We start from the raw sequence: 23,907 nt of genomic DNA, 5'->3' as shown, positions 1-23,907 counted from the left end.
AAACTTTCAGAATCAGGTGGAGTGATTGTAATGAAGAACCATGATGATAATGAGCTTCCAGGCCCACCATCTAAGCCTCAAGTTACCGATGTCACCAAGAACAGTGTGTCCCTGTCCTGGCAGCCTGGGCTGGCTGGAGCATCTCCTGTTTCCTCCTATGTCATTGAAGCGTTCAGGTTTGTTTTACCACTCCCATTAAAGCGCCAGTCACTAGCTATCAGCTTTGGTATGCTATGGATTGCAGATATAACTTTATTTCTCTTGCACTGCAGTCAATCAGTGAGCAACAGTTGGCAAACAGTGGCAGACCACGTCAAAACCACCCAGTTCACTGTCAAAGGTCTCCGTCCGAACACCATCTACCTGTTCATGGTGCGAGCTGTGAACAGCCAGGGCCTGAGTGATCCAAGCCCCATGTCTGATCCTGTCAGAACACAAGGTACCTTACATAACACTAATATAAAGCGACTTCATTACATTCACTGCATGTATGCATAGGTTCTTCATAAGCCACAAGCTGAATTTGATTTCTGTTTCTAAGGATAGATTAAGGTCGCTGTGTTCCACTCCAAACTCTGGTACTTATCAGCCCATCTCAGCAGTCTGCAGTGAACAGTTATACTGACACTAACACTGCACAACTTTCAAGAGGTCAAATTTTTCATTGCAGTTCAGCTCATTAAGGCTGCACTTAAGCAATTATGTAAAATAGCCATGTCTACTTTTGGAAGGCCTAACAGAGTTAGCGCTATGCCTGCTATGTTAATCATCATAACAGAAGAAAATGACTGTCTCCAAACCCAAAGATGATTTGGTTACAGTACTGGACAGTCTGCAGTCAGATTGCATTGATATGATAACACCCTCCCACAAGCAATCCTTTGGCCGTGCTCTGTCAAATGTAAGCTAATACCATCCTAAAAAAGTGAATTTGATTTGCAGCCTATCTCTCTCATGGTGAGATGAAGACCTTCAGATGATATATAGAAGTGTTGATTGACAATAGCATGCACTGATGATAAAGTGATTTTTTACTACTTTTAACTGTGTTTGGCCTGTCTTGCTCCTTTGGTGTGTCCATGTTATTTATCACTGCGCTGGGTTTTGTAAATGAGGCATCTTTTTTTTTAAATATAGGAAATGATATTTGTGGCTTTTTTTCCTCCAGTAAATAACTCAAAATGTGGCTCATTTCAGCCACACTCAGTATCTCATATGCTGGATTTTTTTATTGCTTATAACTTGAAACACATGCATGGGAGAAATGAGCTGGAACATAGTGTCATGTGTCCATTCATCTTCCATCCAGTATGTCTAAGGGGTCATATATTCAGAGTTCATTCAGTGATGTGGTTTTTCAGTCAGATCCCAGTAAGTGCAGACAAGTCGCACGTCTAAAGAACTTTGCAAACCCAACTCTGCTTTCTTTTCTTTAGATCAGAAAAGTGCTTAATACAAAATGGAATGAGGTCATTTTAATGCAGATGAAGTTGCTCCTTTTTAAATGAAGTCGTGATTACCAAGTGTACACGTCTTTGTTAAAGACTGAATAGACCAGTCCTTCTTTTGTCATTCCACTTCTGATGGTGATGAATCAAGGTTTATTGTGTGGAGCTGAGTGAACAGAGTTTAAGAAGAGTAAGAAACATTTTACTCTCTTTGACTTTACTTTGGGACTTCTCTTTCTAATTTTTACTTTCTTGTTCTCTTGTAGATATAAGCCCTCCAGCTCAGGGTGTGGACCACAGGCACGTACAGAAGGAGCTCGGCGAGGTCATAGTTCGCTTGCACAATCCTGTTGTCCTGAGTCCCACAACCATTCAGGTCACATGGACAGTAAGTATAGCTTAGCATACTCAAACTTCAGTTGAATCTGTGCACTGCAAGAGCATATATTGTGATTCTTTGATTGTGCAAAATTGAGTCACATTCAAGATAGTTGGCATTAAACATTCCTCTTTGAAGCCAGAAGGTGCTCCTTGAGGCTAGAATTTGTTTTATGCCAGGAAATTTTTGTCAGGTTATTCCCTAAGACTGCAGCTTTGAAATATTGTAAATGGGAACTTAAAAATAACTGAACATCAGATAGCTGTAAAATGGTTTTATTAACCACAGTAACATCAAAAGAGATGTCAGAGACATCTGGTTGTTCATCTATCTTCCATATGTCTTCAGCTGCTTCCTGCTTACATAAAGGACTACTCAGATAAAAGCAGATTGAAAATAATTTTTGTGTAATACAATGTAGTAATCTGCAAACAGGAACCTTTGCATCCACTATATCCTATATGCACTTTCTGATGCTTCAAAATAAGAATAAACTTTTGGCCAAGTTTAGAACGTTTTGCCAAATGTGAAACACTTTTTAAAATTTTTTATATCTGTTTAATAATGAGAACAGAAACACTACGGTGTTTAGACTGTATAATATGTACATGGTTATTTTGATTGTGGTCCTATAAATCCCTTGGTGGTAAAGGGAGTGCATTTTCAAATTATCCACATTAACAGTTTTCCTGGTGACATCTTTATTGACCCCTGTGGACTTGTTCGCTAATTTAATGCTAAAGTATTGCTTTATGATTGCAGCGTACAGTCAACACAAAACACGGCTGCCTAATCAATCAGTGGCTGGGACCCTTTAAGTAAACAGAGTGGCCCCTTTCAGAAAGCTTTTATATTCCCAAATCATTCCATTAATAAAATTCGTGCACCAAGAACGGAATCCATTTTGCTGATTTACTCAAGCTACACTGGTGAAAAACAGCTGCTTAACATCCCACTTGAAAGCCCTGCTCACTTCTTCTTCTACTGTTAACAAGCCATTACAGTGAGTTATGCACCCGTTCCTCCTCTGCATAAATTCAGCTTTTTCTGTCTTGCTAAATGGTTCCAAGTTTTAGGCGAAGGACCCGTTGTGGATTTCAGGGGGCTACTACAATTGCTGTCTCTCCATCTTTTCTATGGGACATATCTCCTGTTACCATCTCTATTGTGTATCCTTCTCATTTCCCCAGGGTGTATGTATTTGTTGCTGCATGAAATTCTTATATTCATACCACGTCCTAAATATAGTAGGACTTGCTTTATGGTGCCACTATTTAGCATTTATAATACACATGAGACATTCCTATGTCCTTCATGGAATGCCTTTTTAATGTTGGGGGGACCACTTTGTGGTAGGATCTATGGTATGAGATGATGTCAGTGTTAATTCAGAAAAGTGTAGAAGTGCTAGTGATAAAAGCCTCTAAAGTGTTATACATGCAGCCCTGTAAGAATTGCAGAAAAACATCAATGCATATTATCTATCAAATGTCCCAAAGTAGCATCTATTAATCTCCTCTGCACAGTTCTCTTTGAAATAAAAAAATAACTAAATGAAAATAATGCCTTCTTTTACCTCTTCAGGTGGATCGTCAGTCCCAGTTCATCCAGGGTTACAGAGTTCTTTACAGACAGACATCGGGACTGCCATCACCAGGACCATGGCAAACCCAGGATGTGAACGTCCCCTCAGAGAGAAGTGTGATCCTCTCTGGTCTCAAGAAAGGCATAGTTTATGAGATCAAGGTCCGGCCTTATTTCAATGAGTTTCAGGGCATGGACAGTGAATCCAGGACTGCAAGGACCACCGAGGAAGGTAAGTGGAAGAACTTGCTGATTATATGTATATTACTGTATGTCAGGAGCAATAAAATCAAACTGTGGCGCATCCACTCAAATGATGAGTGACACGATCCCATAGGCTGCTTCCGTGCCAGTTTTTGCTGCAATATCATTGGTGCCCCTCTTTAAAACTAAGAACTGTATTTTGTTTAAACATGCTTCCAGGATATGCTCATCTTTTTGACCTTCCAGCTGTTTTTTTTTTTGATTGGTGGTGTTAGTGCCAACCTTCGTCTAATCCATCACCCAGCAGCCACAGATCTGAGCTGTGATTGGGCACAGCTCACACTTCCTCCTGTGAAGATGATCTGTCACCTAAAGCTTGATTCATACAGGCTCTGACAAGGCCACAGAGCAATGCGGTGCTATATTATAAACAGGCGCACAGATAGATATGTATTTCGATCAAGTTTATTGTAGTTAACTAAAACTGAACGACCAAAGTGAAGCTAAGTGTAAAACTGCTTTTGTTTTAGTGCCTACTACAAACTACATTAAAATTAATTACACATTTAAAAAAAAAACCCTGCAATAACACTGTTTTGCTTTGATATAAACCTGAACACAAATACAACCACCAACCTTGTTTCAACCTTTTAACCATATAACTTCATACCTACAGCAGCACAAAAAGACAAATGCAGACGCTTAATACTGGAGGCGAAGACTGTCTTTCCACTGCATATTCAGGCTGCATGGACAGGAGACAGTTCACATCCTGTTGGGATGACAGGCCCATTTATTTTCCCTTTCTCAGAGGGACCATATCTCCTGTGGTCAGCTAGTGCATTCACTGCAGCAGTCGAACTGCCATCAAGTTACAGCTGTCGCCAACACACACTCTGGCACAAACACACACATACCTTAAAGTCACACATGCCAAGGTACATCTCCCTAAGGTTTCCTAAATCCACATGTCACAGCTATTACCAATGCTGATAATATTCCCTATCTGCATCCAGGTCCTGCACAATCTCAACAACTTTCTGCCATAACTCTGCTGCTGCGCTTGGTCAGAGTTAATGCACTGTCAAACACAGGGCTCTAGGCTCTTCAGAGTCCCTGGGACTACTGAGAAAATGTGGCTAGACAGATAGAGAAATCCAGTTCAGAGTGTGATTAAAACTTAGGTTGTTATTAGCACAATTAAAGAATCCCCAGAGTACGTCCAGGCAGATTCAGGGTTATAGTATGCTCAGCGCGCCAGTGCTGTGTCCATCTTTTTGGTCTCCCTTTGCCTTTTTCACACGTCCTCTCACTCTCCATCTGGACAGCCATATCATGGCTGATAAATGAACTCTGACTGCCATCTGATTCCCACTGCATAATTGTCTAAGAAGTCACCACAGAGGATCATGTTTTATGCAGAGTAATTCTTATTTAAGGAGAAGGGAAATCAGTAATGTTTGTATAAATGTTCATTTCTAGACTAATGATCTACAATACATTGATCTCTAGGGAGATCCCACTCCCAGTCTTTTCAATAGCTATTGGCTCCTTTTTTGTATGGATGACATGTTTGTATTCCTTCATCATCCAGCACAGCATGCCATGTGCATGCGAGACAGAGGGTCACATTCCTGCCTGCCATACATCACTCTGCTAATGGCTCTATTAGCGCAGCCTCTGAGGCCTCTAATGAAAAATGTGTATTGTTTAGCACAAATATGCATGATAATAAGCTGCTAAATCATTCATAACATTAACTTTGAACGACATTGCTTCTGATGACTGCCATGCACAAATCCAGCACTTCGTCACCTGAATGTAATTCGGTGTTGGAGAGCCCAGAGCTTGATGGTTGATCAGATGCTCCCTTGGAAGATTGTTTCTAATCTGGCTAAGGTGTTGGGTTCATCATTGGACCCATTCATCTTCTACCATGCCAGGGCCTTCTGGCTCTCTGGGGGTTGGTGTGGCCAATTGCACTGAGGGATGAGCACAGATTTACAGGGTGACACGTGCCATTTTGGATGGAGGTGAGGTGAGAGAGCGGCAGCACAGGAGTAATTGACCTGTCAGTATTCTGCTGTGGTGCTGCACCCCTGCCAGCCACTGTGGAAATGAGAAAACATTATTTTTAAAACGTTATTTCCAGTTGGGCCAACTGTTATTTATTTTTCCTTTTACCCCTTGTGGGGTCAGAAGATTGTTGCCATCAGAATAACAACAGAGGTTTATGAAAGCTTGGACCTGTCTTGTTTCTATCCACTCCCAGGCTGCCTGTGGATTGTGCAGATTCCACTTAGATGGGCATCACCCCTCTGATCCTCACCTACTGGCTTTAGTTTCATCTCGCTGATCGATGGAATCAGTCAATATGTTTACTGAGACTTTGTTTCCTTTTCCTAAAATTTATTTTTTTTCACATTTCCTTCTTGTCTGCACTTCATCCTATAAGCTCATTGACCCGTGTGCCACCCTGGTCAATGCTAGAGTCTTAGTGTGACTGAGAGTGCTTGCCTGACTATGCCAGGCCATTATTCTACAAATCAATACCAGTATTTTCTGTGCAAACCTACCAAGCTGGAGACAAGGATGATATATTAAATCATTGTGATGTATTAAAGACAGGTTATAGCAGTATCAGATGTGCTCTACTTTTTATGTAAATCCCCCTCTAATGAAAGATCATGGCAAGCTTCGGTCACCTGGGTTGTCCTTATAGAATATCAGGGCGAACAAAAATATGTGTCTGGTATGTGCATCCTTGTTTCTGTTTTGATTCTCTTTGCCATAACTGATGGATAGTGTATTTGACTTTTGACATTGATATTTGCACCTCTTCTTTCAGCTCCCAGTGCCCCTCCTCAGCAGGTAACAGTTCTGACCGTTGGAAACCAGAACAGTACTTCCATAAGCATCTCCTGGGACCCCCCGCCACCTGATCACCAGAACGGCATCATCCAAGAGTACAAGGTTGGTCCCAGCACGTCAGCATGGATTCTCATTTAAGTCACACAAAGCGAAAGGCATCACTTATTTTTGTCCTTTCCATTTCAGATCTGGTGTCTTGGGAATGAGACGCGTTTCCATGTTAATAAGACAGTGGATGCAGCCATACGCTCTGTAGTGGTGGGTGGGCTGCAGGTAGGAGTAGTGTACCATGTGGAAGTGGCTGCCAGCACAAGTGCAGGGGTTGGCGTGAAGAGTGAACCCCAGCCTATTATTATTGGTAAGACTGACTTATAGACATCAAATTTCCCTTTCTTTTTTTAATCCTTAGTGAATGATATTCGGGTATCGAATAATATTGTTGCAATAAAATTGTATTTCAGCATTAGTGTTTAATCTCGGGAATTGAGCAAATATCATTACTTTTTGTCATGAAAGTCTAGGAATTACCAAATGGATGATATTGTTAAAATATTTTGATATGTGGTCTGACTGGATATGATTTATGTGGAGCTATGGCAGATTGTGCCTGATTTGACCCATAACTGATGGCTTGGCCCGCAGCATGTTCTTATTTCCCCAGCGTCACTCACATAATCCATCTCTGAGAGCAGAGCCGTGAGCTTACAGTTATGATATGTTGTGTTTGCCTGTCTGTGGAAGTGCAAATAGTTGTGTTCATGTGGTTGGTAATGTAAAGAACACGAGCATTTGAGCATCTTTGCACGTGCATATGCAGACATATGTGCGTTGTTATCCTTACAAGTGTACATTTTTTTTCCTGTCACTGTATGGGAATGTTAATAGCGTGCGGTTTGCACTTTTCCTACCATGCTGCAAGAGATATCGTCAAGCACACTGGTCAGGCTGCAATTGGAGATCAATACAGACCAGGGTCCTCTCATCTCATTTCACAGGGTGTTTTATCAGCTGTGGAGGGAATTGGGGGCTAAACTAAGCAAACAACCTGCTCACCTGGGGATTTGTTATAAGCTTTTAAGCTTTGTCTTTTTCAGTCTGTAAAATATATTTTACTGCACATCCTTTAGATCGACAGTATGTCCTGCTTCTCTGGTCAATACCTCAGCTGAAATGTAACAGACACACTTTCTTTCAGCTTAATCTAGCTAACCTTTATGTTTCTGTTGGTGTGGGGGAAAAGTGAAATATTTCTAAGCTTGTCAGTATTTGTGCATTAACCTTCACCTTGAAAAATCAAATGATACAAAAAGGCATAAATCTTTATGTTTTTTCTCAGTAACTATTCAGCCAGCATTATATAAGTGCCGCCTTTGTGTTCCTGCACAAACAGGCAAAGAGTTTCGGGACGTGATTATACATGGAAACCGGAACAACAGCATCACAGAGCAGATCACAGATGTGGTGAAACAACCTGCTTTTATCGCCGGTATTGGGGGGGCCTGCTGGGTCATCCTCATGGGCTTCAGCATCTGGCTGTACTGGAGAAGGAAGAAGAGAAAGGGTCTGAGCAACTATGCAGGTTAGATTGATCACAGTTTCACGCATTCTGGTGCCTTAACACACTCTTCTAACTTTAAAGTGACTTCCTCTTTCAAAGCAGGAGTATTTTACCACGACTACACTATCGTTCTTCAGTTTTAATGAGTGCAGTCTTGATGAAATATATCAGAACGCTGCGATGAGATTGAGATGGCTACTGTGTTAAAGCTCAAAAAGAAGACAGATGTCAGCATGAAACATTTCCAGAGGGTCACAGTTTTTGACAAATCCACCCACTGTGTTGGTTATTAGCCCAGGGTGATGGAGCTGAGTGGGCAGGCTGGACTCTCTGCTGGTCACTGAAGCTTGGGTTTGTCCAGTTCTCCTCCCACACACTGACCCTGACATCTTACTGAGAGACCCCCCTGTCAATACTAGCAACCACCAAGTCCACATAATCTGCCAGGAGTACAAGATTTAATTAGAGAACAGAAAATGGTAATGAACTGACAATTTAGTGTCATATTCTCTGAGTGTTCTCGCGTTATTTCTTTCCTTTTAAATAAGTCTAAATCCTTATGATGTTTTCTGATCAAGTCAAGAAGTGCTACTATATGCTGACTTGGTTAATTTACTCTTCATTTCTGTTTGTTACATTTGTATGTGTGTGTGTGTGCGTGTCTGTTTTATTTCGTTTATGCCACCCTCTTTACACCTCTGTGGCCTCTGAGCTGGCTGCTTTCTGGCTGTCGCTCTGCACACTGGGTGACGTTGTGGTCTCCCATTCTCTGACCCTCAGCACCTCTCAGCTTGACCCAGTTCCTTGTGTGCAGATACCCCCCTAAAGCGCTGCTTACCTCTGCAGGCTTTTAACACACAACTTCTCTGTCTTCTTGTTTTGCAGTTCAGTCCTTCACCTTCACCCCTGCAGGTACTGTTCATTTGTCCCGTCTCCTCCCCCCACCTAAGTACAGCTTCATCTCCTGCCCGCTTCTAGTGCATATGTTTGAACTGTCACACTTACGGTCATGGCTAATGCAAATTGAAACCTCATGCTGGTGAACGCAATGTGTGCCATCAGAGAATCAAAAATAGAAGCGAAAAAACATTTCAGTTTGTTATTGGCCATGATCTGGGCCCTGCAAACTTAAACTCTTTTTTTCCTGCTCAAACCACAACTTTATTCCATGTCGTGTTGTATTTGTGTGTATTTCTATTGAAGCTGTCCGTTTCTGAATGGCGAGTCATTCTGATTTGTGTAGCTTTGTTTGTGGCATTTTTGTGGGGTACGGTTAGACTGTCCATTTCCTTTCTCCTTAAACAAACCCTCTTTGTTTTCTCTTTTTTCGATTTTCGAGCATCTGCTTTCCTTTGATGTCATCTAGTCAGCTGGGTGCCGTTTCCTTTCTGAGTTTTGTGTTCCTTATTTGTGACGATTCCTCTACTACTGTGACAACACGTTTGCCTTCCTTGAGTGGCATTACATTTTTAATGGGCCAATTTCGTGAGTGTATGTTATCATCTTCCTTTTAGCTAATTCAGCTTAAGAGGAGTCCAAAGTGTATAAATGATTCATCTGAATAAGAAAAGGGAGAGAAGAGTAGCGGTTGGAAGTTTTAAATATTTAAAATATTCTAAAAAATAAATCCTTAAAAAAACTACAGTAAAACTACAGTTTTTTTCCTTCACTAATTAATTACTTTTGTGAAGTATCACAGCATCCCTTGCAGGACATTTGCTTGGAAAAACTTGGAAAACACTCCTTAGAGATGCTAAAGAGAGAGCAGGTTTTTTCACAAAGAGTGTTGAGTAACAAGAGCAAACAAGGGCAAACACAGCATAAATTGGAGCGCTATATTTTGAATGGGAGTCAAAGTGGTGCTGAAGAGTCTTACAGTGCTCTTGTCTGCATTGACAATTAGTTGATGTGTTGAGCGTGTCCAGTCTCAACCCTCTAAAGCTGTCTCCACAGGAGTGGTAAATCACAACTATGTTAAGGCACGCGGCCAGCAAAAATTTGATTTGATGGAATTTTTATATGCTGATTATGCCACTCCCACCCCCACCTCCACCCACGATCAGTGCTTATTAAAGGGGATTAATCTGTATTCATATTGGGGGGGGAAAAAAGTGCTTATCTTGAAGACGGAGGCGAGAAGCACAGCCCTGCCGCCATGTCACTCTGGCTAACATAAAAGTATTCCACAGCAGCCCAGAAATGTGCCCGAGCACAGATAGGGACTTCAGAGGCCTTCCCCGCTGCACAGCCTCCCCCTCACACCCGCCTGTCAGTCCTCACTCAAACAACTGAGTATTCTTTAATGCAAGTTTGGTGGTGGGGAACAAAGAGAAGCGGCTTTGGATTTCACTGAATAAAGAATGCGGTTTCTGTCTTGAGCTCTCTGAGATCTATTTTATTCTAGCAGACTTGCAATGTTGGCTCTATCTGGGTAAAACAAAGTATTTTAATTCCACCTGCTGGTGTTCACTTGCTTAAACCCTAATGTAGTAAATAAACGTTCAACTCTCCAACATGCATGCTTGACAGAATTTAAATTGTCTCACTCTCATTTGAAAGCCTGGAATTGTGGTTACGAGAGTAAAAATTGGATTAAGTAAGCTTAGGTAATGTTGGTGATACATTAAAGTGTAGCAGTCTCTCTAATCTATTGTGGGAGTTTCCTCTGTCTGTCTTCTGTTACTACGTCACCCACAGAAAAGCCCCCTCTTTTGCCCATGCCTAGGCTTGTTGTGGAACCGACTTGAATGAAACAGAAAAAAAGGGGGAATGTTCAGCCTTCTTCTCTCTTTAATCTCCATCTGTGGAACAAATGAGCCAAATTACTAACAGCTTTCCTTTGCTCTCTTAAGTAAACCAGCTCTCTTATTTCCCCCCCTTTTCATTTCCCCCCCTCATTGGTACGAGGTGGTTTCCAAAACTCTTGCTGCTTTTCTGTGTTTCCTGTGATCCATTGAAGTTCTTACATGCTTAGAACTCTCACTGCTGCTTTGCCATCACAACAGAGATGAAATGGATCCTTCACAGTCGGCTCTCACTTTCGGCCACGCAGTTTTACCAGCCTCCGACTAAGAGCGGCCCTTGTTATCTGTAGATCGCTGTAATGAAACAGGCCACATGCATACCTTCTGGGGAGCCCTGCCAGCCAAAAAGCATCAGCAACTCAGCCTCTACGCTTGTAGATAGAAAACTCTGTGTGATTAATGAAGCCTCTGCCATTTCTAATCTTTCTTTTTTTTTGGTTTGAGATTTAATCACAAATCTGATAATAACACAGCAGCAAAATAAAAAAAAATGAAATGAGTTTTCCCTCTCATCAGGCATCTTGTCCTTGAGGAACACATGACGTCTCCACTTATGCAAAGCAAAGCAATATGCAGTCCTCTTCATAGCCGTTAAAAAAAGAGAACGACATTGGATGCGGACGGACATCTGCACCCCTTTGTGAATCCATCAACTATCATGTCGTGCATGAAAAAAATGAATACATTGCTATTGAAGCACAAGAGCAAAATGGGCAATGCTAAAAAGACAATATTTCTTTCTTCTTATGGAAACAAACCCTGGTTTGCTTTATGTTATACCTGAAAAACTTAATATCTGGTATTTTTTTTCCCTTTTTCTTTCTTCTCTTTAGTGACATTCCAGAGAGTTGATGGGGGGCTGATGAGCAATGGAAGGTGAGTATCGCATGAAAGTGAATCTCACACCCATTCTACACATTTGTGCGCAGTCTCATCTAAAACGAGTAAAAAAAAAATCCTTTACTTTATAATTATTTACTTCCCTATGTCATTGGCTTTACTCAGCCTTTCCTCCATAGTTATGCATGAAGTCCTCAGCAAGCTGCTTTTGATCCCAGCACTTCTAAATGTCTAATAGATTGATTGATAACCGATACCTGTTGTGTGCCTACCATGCAAACACGCATAGAAATATACATTTCAACCACATCTCCATTCATGCATCGGTAGATGAACTCATAAATCTCCTCAGCGGAATTAACAGAAACAATTTAAGCATAGAGTGCTTTTATTTTGTCATTTATCTTCCGCTGCTGGCTATAGGCAACCCCGAAGCCCTCTGGAGTGATAAATTTGCCTGTCACCTTGCGTGGGCGGCTGGGATCTGAGCACATGTAATAATGTAAAAATAATTACCCAGGGGAGAGGTGTGTGGAGGTACCCCTTATGCACCCCCATACAGCCTGCTCCATTTCACTCTGTGTTAGAGGGGCTATGGTGACTAGGGCACATCTCAATGACACCAGTTACAGAGCCTTTGTAGGTATTCAAGAGACTCCCTGGAGAATCCCAGGCTTCTGTCTATCTACTGCTTATCACACCTGACTAGGTAGAATCTCCAGATCTCAAACACTCAGTGAGAGTCTGCAACTAAATTTGACCCTGAGTGTATCTGGGCGTTTGGGAACGTGTCTGCTCTGCAGTCTATTTGCAACAATTTGTTTTTTAATATTTATGCTCTTTTTTTTCTCCAAATTTTCCCATTTTCTGTGCATACAACTGGATGCTACTGTGGACAATTTTGTTTGTATTGTTCTGTCAGCTGCCAGCAATCTCTTAATGAATTAGCCACGCCACTTGCCATGCCGTTTCTCATCTACTTTCTGCTGAAGTGTTTTTCCTTCAATTTTCCACATAAGTGGTTCTGATTCTCACTCCAGCGAATGGGATTTGAAATGTCTGTATTTTTGCTGCTTTATATTTGTCATATTTTTAGTCAGAAGCAGTGACTTCCATAATTTTCACAACACTGGGATGCAATCTGGAGCCCTAGCACAAGCCTCTGATCCATTAGTCACTCTATTGTCATCAAATCCCAGATGTTGCTACTTCCCCATCTGCCCTGAGAGTGAAAATGTGGAACAGAATATCTTGGGGAAAAAGTGTTCATGTGTTGCCTGAGATGTTTATTGCATTAATTAGACAATAGCAAATTAAACCACGTCTGTTTCTAGTTTCTCATTGGCTCCTGCCAAATTGCTCTGACTGAACAATTACACTTAATCGATCACAAAATAAATGATTCATGGAAGATGAATAGGCTGCAGATTGGTAGACCTGGACCATTTGACTTTGGCTGCTCAGCTGAAATTGATAAAAGCTGATAAGGGTTCATTTCTTATCCCCCTGCCAATAAGGAGATGGTAATTAGAAGGTAGTAATAACTTCCTATCTCGGCGCTGATCAATATTTTAGCACAGCAGATTTACTCCGATCGGCAGGGAGCATGGGATGAGCACCGCAGTGAACAGGTTTCACTGACACTGTTGCTATGGAGATTCCTTTACATCCCAGAATACTAAACGACAACATGTTCTCTCAGAGTTAATCTAGAAAGTAATCTGTGTTTCCCCTTGTGCTAAGTGTTAGCTAATGTCTAGACTTTTAATCCAAGTTCTATTCACTTGTCTGTGGGACCATAAACGCTTGATTTATGAAGTTGCTTTGGAATTAATCCCTCTCACTTGGCTTATTTATGGGAAGCTCCGTGTCAGGCATCTTAGGCAGTATTTATGGTTTCCTTCCTCCTCATCACAAGTAACTGAAATATCTAACAAGAAGAAGAAATGCTCCAAATCAAATTTCTTCTGCCAAGGTTGCTATCCATTCTAGGATAGGCATGGATTAAGAGTTAGGTGTCAACTTTTCATTAAACGTATGACCCTGTGTCTGTCCTCCAGCCCTTCTCCATTACCCCACCATTGGAATACACACATGCACACACAAACACATATAGCGAGTCTGTGGCAGAAATCAGTCTTATTCTAATTATCCTTAGAAGAAATGCTGCTTTGTGATGAATACAAGGACGATGCAGCCATTTCCTCTGTCAGCTCCTTGTCTTTCAAATGGTCTTCCTCAAGTGGGCTGGGGGAGGACATGCTGGAGCACAAGCCTATAGCTGCATGCATTTCTGTGCTATTGCTGGAGTCAACAAAATGAACAATGTCTCTTCTTTTTCAGCTGTTTGTAGTTTTGCCCCAAAACAGGTGAAAAATAAGGTTAGAGAAAGAGAGTGTGGCGAGAGAAAATAATGGCAATGGAGTAACAAGACAGCCAGAAACAGAGGTAGAAGGACGAGATGGCTTGGAAGATGTATTACCCTATAAAAGTGCATGTGTCTGATGCACAGCCATCAATTTGAATGACTTGTCTCCCCCGAGGGCCTGTTTTGGCATTCAGGAACCACAACGAGGGCTCTTAGCTTGCCAGGGCTGCAGTTCATTTGGACTCCCCCCACTGTGGAATCGGTGTCTCCTCATTAGAACTTGTGGCTTAGGAGAGAGTGACTGCAGCAATGCCATTACCTGCCCTTGTCCTCAGGGCCTGACTCCCTGAGAGCCAACACATCACCCCTCTGGAGCTAAGGCAAAAAAAATCCCATCAGGCAGCTTGACTGGTAACTACTGTGTTACACAGCTTCTCAGAGTGCACACATATCTGCAGTCTGCTGCTAACTGAGGGGTCTGCAGTATACGCTAAATATACCGGCTGAGGATCATTTGTCTAACGAGGTACACTAGTGATTACGCAGTTAGAAATTTTGTTTTGCATTTTAATCAGCTTCACAAGTGGCAAGTGGTGTGGCAGTGAATTGAAAACAAAGGCATTTAACGGCATCTTTCATTCTCATTTTACTCCATCTGTGTTCCTCATGGTAACGAGCCTTAGACGTGATTGTACAGTAAAGTGGCCCTAATGGCCTCCCAGCAGTCACCCATGACAGGTTAAAGTCGTGATGACTGCTTTTATAGCTCTTACACCTCAAGAGGGACACAACACCTGTTAAATGGACCTGCCCTCTCCCTTAGACAGACATCCCACAAGCCGGTTCCAGGACCGAGGTCTCACTCCCTATCAAATAAGATTTAGACTGTCTGGACGTCACCACAAGGGGTTGATGGGAAAACACAGCAGAAGGGGCAAGATATTAATGAATTAGGAAATATATACATGTGGGTGTCAGCATGTACTGCTGCACTTTTATGCAAAGCGCAAATGCATGCATTAGTCTGCCCACGGTGTGCTTTTGCATTAATAACTCGGAAAATGTGACAAAGGCTCAGCAGGAACAGAAATGAAAGGGCCTGGAGGAATTCCAACTTTGCGGGAGAAGAAATGTATCTATATAGCGTTTCCCCCCCATACTGAAGACTTTCATCAGCTTCAGAGGTTTATGGAAAACTTATCTCCCACAAACACACATGCGTGTGGACAGTGACATTTAAACATATGTTTTAATTTTTTTGATGTCTTCACAACTTCTTGCTGTTGATTGCTGTCATATTTTCTGTATGTGTGTGTTCCAGTAACATAATAAAGAATTAAACAGGGTATAATGTGTAATTGGGGATAATCTTGTATGAAAAAAAAACAAAACAAAACAAAACAAACCTTTTGTAGTAATATAGTTTTATGGCCTGTATCTAATCTGTTGTTTGATCCTTTGTTTCCGCTTAGCCGCCCAGGCTTGCTAAATGCCAGTGATCCAGGCTACCCCTGGTTAGCAGACTCTTGGCCAGCAACCAGCCTGCCTGTCAACAGCAGCTCCGGGGGACCAAATGACCTGAGTAACTTTGGTCGAGGAGGTGAGCGCCCCGGTGCTTTCCCACTTGCTTTGAGAAAAAAGACCATGAGAGATGAAAGATGACTGCTCTGCCTTCCTCGCTGTCACGCACACATATGCATTCAGGATGTATACATGCATGTACATTACATTTGTGTCTGGATATATATTTATCACACCAGAGGACAGCTACAGCATTAACAGCAGGGGCTTCACTGTCACCACACTGAGTGATGGCATATAGTCCAGCCTGGTGTCAAAGCCCATACCTCAGAGCAAGCGAATGAGAGAGGAGAGACGGGCAGAGGAGCAGGGGGTGGATGGCTGTTTGAAAGGATGGTGTTGAGCAGCCAGTCGTGAAGGACAGGCACAGCTTGACTGGCGCAGATGCGGACACTTCCGCCATGGCTTTACATCATCTCCCCTTCACTGGGCATGCAAACCATGCACTATGGAGAGAGAAGCTGCCTGCTCTCCTCCTAGCTCTCCCTCTTTGACTCTGTTAGTACACACACATGCAGAGCAGCAACATTATGCCTAATGCGTAGGAACACATAGGGAACCTAGTGAGATATCCAGAAGATATGTGGAACGAGAACAGGAATGTCATAATGCTACAGTAGAATTTATTTTCAACAAATATATTTGTTAAAATGGGCAACTGATGGCAAGATATACCATAGATATTGCAACATTTTCGCTTTTTTTCATTTTCTTTTGTCAGTAATGCAGAGCTACAGGTGAGGTGGGCATTTTTTAAAAGGAAGCCTTTCATGTAATCTCTCCATACTCTTACCCAGATCTCCCCACTGGACAAGGGGATAAGACGGGCACCATGCTCTCGGACGGAGCCATCTACAGCAGTATAGACTTTACCACAAAAACCAACTACAACAGCCCTGGCCAAACATCCCAGGCCACTCCCTATGCTACCACTCAGATTCTCCACTCCAGCAGCATCCATGAGCTGGCTGTGGACCTGCCTGAGGCCCAGTGGAAGGCCTCGTTGCAGGCCAAGCAGGAGATGGCCAACCTGGGCTACTCCCTGCCCGACAAAAACTCCTGCAACAACAGTAAGTTGCAAAAGTAAATGCAGTCTGTAGGGATTTGTGTGTATGTGGGAGGCTCACCAAGGTTTTTTTTGTTTGTTTGTTTGTTTGTGTTGGGGTTTTTTTTATAGAGTATGATAATATGTCAGCCAGAGCTATTGTTCCAGTGACATTAAACTGAAAGCCAGATTACAAGCCACAGGTTTACAGTTGTAACAAGACAGCCTGTTGGTATTGAAACTTTTCCCTCAAAAGTCGTGGAGGTCTTTGTTGCGCCACTGTGGTGGGAAGAGGTTGTCTTAAAAAGAGCGGTTTCTACCTCAGCAGACATCATCTTGGTTTTTCTCCAAGGCTGAATAAACATCTCACAAAGGAATACTGCACTTAAGCGATCCATCTATTTACCCGCTGAGTTTTCTTGACGGTACCGCAGCTTCTTCAGTTTCAAAGTAATTGGCAATCCATTTTAGCTTGACTAATATTTAAGAAAATAATCCAAATTAATTGGATTTGATGCAGGATTTTTCAAGGCCGAATGGAGTTTGATAGTTTAAACGTAATGAGAGTTCTTTGGCCTTATTCTAATACGTATTTATGATCTGGTGATTTTCCAACAGTCTAAAATAGATTAATTATAGTTTTTACACATTGCAGTGACTCTTTCAAAATGTTTTGTATTTCTCCCTGAAATTATTTCAAGAAGTATGCTCAAACATGATTATGTGTGATTATACCTCTCTGAAGCAGGACAAATAGTGAAAAAAAATCTCTACCACTGAGTCATTCATCAGTATTGTGAAAGCTTAGCTTGGTGTTTATCAAATCAACAACAAATCAGATTGGTCTGTTGCATACGAATCAAATAGTGTTAAATAATTCAGCTTTTTGAACATATGAGTCCTGATTTTATCCTGCTTGCTTGATGCTCTAACTGCATGTTTGCATGTGCTTGTGCTAACTGCCAATCACCTGATGCCACTGTGATTTTTGCCCTTTAACCCCCACTGTAGCCCTCCTATTCATTCCTGACTACCGATTGGCCGAAGGATTGTCTAATAGAATACCACACAACCAATCACAAGATTTCAGCACCACCAGCTCTCACAACAGCTCAGAGCGAAGCGGCAGTCTCTCAGGTTGGTTTACGCAGCAGAGAATTAAGCAGACTGGGACACGCTGCTCCCCAGCCAACTTTATGATCGACTGATGTCTTAATTGCTTTATTTATTTGTTATTTGCATGTACAAACTTTATATCCAAAACATTCTTAATAACACAATTCCCTCACCATCACCAGTGATACTTGGCTCACACAGCTCTCCCTGCTTCTAATTGATCACATATGAATGGTATGGTGTTATTTTTGTTATGTGGGGTTCTGAGCGCAACTACTGCTGAATGTAAAGATGGATGTGAGTTGAAAAGTCTTTCAAAGCATAATGAAATAGGAAACTTAAGTCAAAAGAAAGAACAGCAATATAATCACCTGACAAATTATGGCTGCAATTGCTAAGGCTGGGTTCATGCCATTACTGCTGGTCTTTGGGAAGGCTTTGTCTCTCACTGTGTGAGTGAGCAGACGGGAGTAGGGGCAGAGGGAGTCTTTCAGACAGAGTGGACTATATACACACACAGACACCATTAGAGATGCTTGGCTGGGTAAAGTGGCAAAAATACCTCCCTTTTTCCCTCTTCCTCTAATGGTGGCCAACTACACTAAAACCCATGTTCAGAGAATTACAATGTCATTTATAGGACACCAGGGCATCCCTCTGACTGTCTCCCTTCCACTCTCCTCTTTTATCTAGTTTCAAGCCACTGCTTTAACTGGTCTCTAATTCAATGCTGAGGCACACTGTGGGTTGAAGAGAAGGATGTGAAATGGTCATGCCTTACAGGCAAATTCCTCCTATAGAACCACAGGTGACTTATGTCCCTGTTTGGGCTTGCCACATAGTAGTATAATTTCATAAGATGAAAAGAAGTAATTAAACGCATAAATTTCTGCTTACACTAAACAAACAGATTGTGCAAATATGCTTTAAAGCAACATTTTGCAATCATTTCGGGAAATATATCTAGACATAGATGAGAAGATTGATGCAAAGTAATAAAATCCACACAGCAATTAGTCACTCATTAAACCACAACCTGTTGTTCTTTTTCAGTTTTTCAACCTATTAAAGAAACGGAAAATATTGTGTCAAATAATTAACTTTCCATATGCTAATAGACAGATTTTCTCATATATTCAGAGCTTTCTTTACTCTAGGCAAGCTATTGTCTCCTGGCATATGTTTACAGTTACGGTAGACAGATTTAGATAATCTGTTTACCTAATCTCAGCAAATATTTGCATATTAATGCGCAGAGTCTGTGGGCAAGGGGCAAGAAGCTTTCTGGTTTCCACTTGAAGTCTGTTTGTATTCTGTGACCAATATGTCCTCATTTGAGAAGGAAGTACAAAAAAGAAAAAGAGTGCATTCCCCAAAACATAATTTTAAACCATCAGCTTCTATGTAAACCGTGTTTTGGTTTTTTGTATCAGCTTTTTAATGGTATCTAAATTAGTAAACGATGGCCAGCAGTTTGAACAGGAAGACTTGGCTAAGATATCCACTGGCTAGACCAGAAGTCCTGAAAGAGCAGAGGTTAAGTCTGAAGACAAGAGCAGACAGATATCCAAATAATTTCTACTTCTATCCGATGACTTGAAAGTAAATACAAATAATTAAATCATTAAGAATTAAGTCAAAAAGACGGCAGAGGTGTAACTATATGTGGATTATTTAAAACAAAAATGTTTTAAGAATTCTCCTCATTAAGAATCTTTCAGTTATTTTTAAATAGATGTCTCTTTTTTCATATTGTCTAGTATATACGCAATATAATGTGCAGTGAAATAATCATGCTTACTGATATTAATGATGCTTTAAAAGTGAATTGATCAATAACAGATATTCTGTGAGGTGAAACTTAATGATATTTTGAACCAGCACATGCTAAGCTTTGATTCAGACTTCAACCAAAGTAAACTCAACATATGAGGGGAGGGGGGCTGCTGGAGTTTCTGTGCTTTGCTCTCTCTCTAAGGACATGGAAGGAATAATGAATGTCAGGTCTGAAGGAGGAGAGAGCGGGATAAAAAGAAACCGAAATAGAGCAGCTTTCATGACAGCATGGATCTCCACTGGGACATGAAGCTCCTCATTAAAACCTTTCTTAGTGTAGGGGAGAGGAGGTAACTGGTGTTTTCTGTAGTAGTTAGAGACCCCAAAGACACCTTGTTCTCTTCCTACACTCTCACCCATCCTGTGAAGCTGCAAAGTCTGTGATTATGTGAAGTTCATGGTTGTGCGTTACCTGTTGTGCTCCTGAACTCTCTGTTGTTGCATCTCCATTCATTATGTAACATGTTGCCTTATTTCTTTTTAACCTAAACTAAATATGATGATACAAGACTTTCAGTTATATATTTTCCCCACTCATGAGTTGTATTTGGCTGTATAGTCTTTCTCAAGTCTCTCTGTGGCTTTTCCCCTCAGCACTAAGGCACCCAATGAAAACAAAGCAAGCTCAAGGCTATGCAGCCCTACAGTTATAGAATGGGAGTGCCCAAACCCTGGGTATAAATACCCAAAGCTCCATCTATATTTAGTATCACTTCCCCTTTGAAGAGAGGCCCAGTTTTGTCAGAGGAGATGAGTGCGCTGTGTAATTCTTGTATAGCTCCTAGCCACAGCTTCTCTCTATATTTTTCATATTTGGGTTGAGCTGTTGCAATTCCAGCGCCAGACCATCCTTCCCTGGAAGAGGCTCATTTACAATATTGATGGCTGGTCTTGTGTAGAGGGACTAAGGATGACTGAACAATCACGTCAGCTCACCATTTATTGGTAAAAGTCAAGCGTTGCCCAGAGGTACGATTAGGAAACCCAATTACTTTCAGACTATACTTACACTGTGCTGCCACCTGCCTTGGGCTTACAGTTGTTTCTTTTATTACTTCCATTCTTTATTAATCATATTCTGACACTTCTTCCATATTCTCATTTTTAATTTTTTCTCTCTAGTGCCAGTATTATTACTTGTTTTGGGTTTGTTTTTTTTAACCATGCTCACCTTTCATTAAAGTGTTTTTGTCATTCTTGCAGGTAAGTCTTAATAGCAGAAAAATCTATACTTTTTGGATTAAAAACAAACTGCCCACTGTTTCTGATTTTCCTGCTGTCTGGTATTCATAAAAAGAGATGGTCAAGATGTACTCTATTGCTTCTGTAAATGTCTTTTGATGACAGATATTTTTTTACCATGTCTGAGCCAAGTTACTTCATTACATTACGTTAGCGTGCGTGATGTTACATTGCATAAAATGCCATACTGGCAGCTTTTTGGGCCAGTGGAAAAAGTGATTACAGGCCTTTGGCAGCAAAGGCTAACCAACAGATGACAAAAACAAATGTGTTTAGCAGAGATTCCCAAAAATAGCTTTCAGTATTGGTGGTGATGTCAGGCTGAGGTTATTTTATGGATTGCAAGGTGTTTACATGTAGGAAGAGCCTGACATAATCCACAGAAGATTCCAGTCTCCTCGCCCATGCACAATCTAACATTCAAATACTAATATTAATTCCCACATATTGGTTGTGTGCTACAGGGTTGTAAAACTCAGACATATGCATGGTGAACCTTCAGATGAAAAGACATTAAAATGTTCTTTTCTCAGAATAATACAAAGTAATACTAACCACCAATAATGTTATAAAAAACATATTTACTGTGACTATTAAGTATATTTTTATTTTCATTTATTTAAAAACAGTGTCCACTTTTACTGTAGCACTGAAAGTCAAAATACAGTACAGAACATCATGAAGCATAATTTCATTTCATGGATCTTAAGATGTTTTGGCCATGAAGCAAATTTAATATGCATGATGGGGTAAATGTGCAGAAGACCTTTAACCACAGTATAATGCAGTTTAGTATCTGCTATAATCTCAATATCATACACGTGGAATTATCATGTTTCTTAAAAGGTGTCTGCAAAACCTGAAAAAGTAGGATTCATGGCAGAGCTGTTGAATTGCCCCTAATGAAGTGGTAGATATAAGATACATTACATATAAATAAAAAATTATTATAGAAACTAGATTAAAAAAAATATTCAAATAGCCATAAAAAAAACAGGAAATCTTTTTCCAGGATATATTTTTGGTGGTTTTGTTTTTAAGATTTGAAGTCAAATATCTTTTAAAGAAAAAAAAAAAATAAACAAATAAAGGTTTCTTCCAAAGTGACCAAATCATATAAAACTTGGTATTGAACTGGCTGGCAGATTTATAAAGATGGATGGGACCAGGTAGAATCTGGTGTTGGAGGGATATGAGTGGAAATAGATGGGGTTAGCGGCTCTCCGGTGTAATAAAAGAAATGAAAGTAGTAATAGACTCTCAGTGAATTCCATTAGGGACACATCGACACTACACAAGCCATTCATTATGATGATGCTGTGAAGTGAGATATTTCATTGTGGAACCCAATGCCCGGTGTGAAAGGGGACGCTGAGGGATGGGTGGAGCACAAAGGTCTGCCTCAGCCTCGTTTACTGCAGTTCTCTTCTGTTTCTATGGAGATTTGAGGCTTTTCAGCCAATCAATCAATGAAAGCATGCTTTTCATCAGGCAACCTTGAGGTTTTCTATGGAAGCGCTGATAGGCAGGAGCGCATTGAAATCTTGTGTTTGAAAATGTGTACGACTTTCCAAGGCTGTGTTGAAACAGTCCAAATGGATTTGTAAACCAAGTAGTGTGTTTAGAATAATTTGAGTTTATTTATAATAGACATTTGTCAGATGGCAAATGCTCTCCCAGTTGTTTATTCGTTTTTAATTGGTTTTTGTATACAGTGTTGTTTTCATACAGTTTCATACTGTGTCTCATCTTTTCTAGGTGGAAAGGGAGGAAAGAAGAAGAAAACAAAGGCTGGCTCTAAACCTACTAAAGCCAATGGGTCCAATTGGGCCAACGTTCCCCTGCCCCCTCCTCCTGTTCACCCTCTCCCTGGTACTGAGATGGACCATTATCCCAATGATCACCACGACGGGGGAGGGTATGTCTGCTAATATAAAAAAATACACACAAATAATTCCATCTTGAATGGATAATGAAAAACCATTTAAATGCATAGAAACAACATACACACTTTACAGCTCAGTTTTCAGTAGAAAATGAAGCACAACGCAAGTTTTATTTTAACCAAACGATCAGATACAAAATCTTTCAAACTGCTCTCCTTTTTTGTATTTGTCATTATTTTTCATTAACTTTTACAGCCCATTTGACCCAATTATGTTGTTTTCTGGATCACCTCCCATTTCACACTGGGCCTCCTGTTTTTTGGAGCAACCAAATGTAATACGTCATTCTATTTTAGTCTACTAATCCTGTCTATACCCAGACAATTAAGACATTACAACTTTTAAATTATTTTTTGAAAGTCAGCTCAAATACAAGTCATGCTGTCAAGAATTTGTTTAAAAATATTGTGTCCACTGTCATTGAAAATCTGTTGTAGCCAAGTTAAGGCTTTTAGGAAAAATTTAGGAGGCTAAGAAGTCATACACAGAAGCTTTGTAACTGGCAATTCTGATATTGAAGAGAAGAAGCATGAGCTCATGTGGAAGCGCAAGAGGGAGAAAAATAAACCTGTTCCAAGTAATATTTTGTGTGTTTTGTGGGCAGCTAGCTACACACAAAATAAAAATGGCAGTACAAAAGAAATGATCACAGAAAGCAAAACGATATAGATGATGTCCAACAACTTCTTGTATAAGCAACACACTAAATCTGGTTGCATTCTGCATTAATGTCATCTGACTGTACCTCACTGAGTTTATTGACTTAGTACTGCAAATCTGACAAGAAGCAAAGAATCAATGCGTGTATAGTCTCTACAGGCAGCACACTTGCTCTTTTGCACAGGGCTCTTACACAAAAACCCACATACAGATGGGTGCCAATCAAACTATCTGCTGACCCGTTTTTCTATCTATAAAATAAATGAAAATAAAACATGTCTGTCTTTGTGAGTTTGTAGACATATGGGTAGCTTTGGCTTAATCTCGCTGATGAATTCCATAGTGGGGAAAAAACCCCTCCTAATAGTCCTGTTTTGTAAAGATAGATTTATCCACACACACTGAGGCTGAAGTTGATATAAAAA

At 40.8% G+C, this 23,907-nt stretch overlaps 1 protein-coding gene across 12 annotated transcripts in view; it reads left to right on the top strand.

Moving 5' to 3' along the window:
* Nucleotides 1–23,907, top strand: part of robo2 (roundabout, axon guidance receptor, homolog 2 (Drosophila)) — a 259,000-nt gene that overhangs the window by 222,451 nt on the left and 12,642 nt on the right. For 7 of the 12 annotated variants that reach the window (XM_005937501.3, XM_005937499.3, XM_005937498.3 and 4 more), the window contains 13 exons: nt 11–176; nt 273–439; nt 1,715–1,836; nt 3,412–3,643; nt 6,464–6,588; nt 6,673–6,844; nt 7,877–8,065; nt 8,930–8,956; nt 11,682–11,724; nt 15,529–15,656; nt 16,435–16,707; nt 17,694–17,819; nt 22,635–22,794. In XM_005937501.3, the coding sequence (XP_005937563.1) occupies nt 11–176; nt 273–439; nt 1,715–1,836; nt 3,412–3,643; nt 6,464–6,588; nt 6,673–6,844; nt 7,877–8,065; nt 8,930–8,956; nt 11,682–11,724; nt 15,529–15,656; nt 16,435–16,707; nt 17,694–17,819; nt 22,635–22,794 (1,930 nt within the window). The remainder of the gene's footprint in view (nt 1–10; nt 177–272; nt 440–1,714; nt 1,837–3,411; nt 3,644–6,463; nt 6,589–6,672; nt 6,845–7,876; nt 8,066–8,929; nt 8,957–11,681; nt 11,725–15,528; nt 15,657–16,434; nt 16,708–17,693; nt 17,820–22,634; nt 22,795–23,907) is intronic. The other 5 variants (XM_014338481.2, XM_005937500.3, XM_014338483.2 and 2 more) reach the window with 3 other exon arrangements.

Source organism: Haplochromis burtoni, unplaced genomic scaffold, assembly GCF_018398535.1.
Source record: "Haplochromis burtoni strain Fernald_Lab_line unplaced genomic scaffold, NCSU_Asbu1 Contig_234, whole genome shotgun sequence".
Taxonomy (NCBI): domain Eukaryota; kingdom Metazoa; phylum Chordata; class Actinopteri; order Cichliformes; family Cichlidae; genus Haplochromis; species Haplochromis burtoni.
The sequence above is the reverse complement of the archived record's forward strand: the minus strand, read 5'-3'. Positions and strand labels throughout refer to the sequence as shown.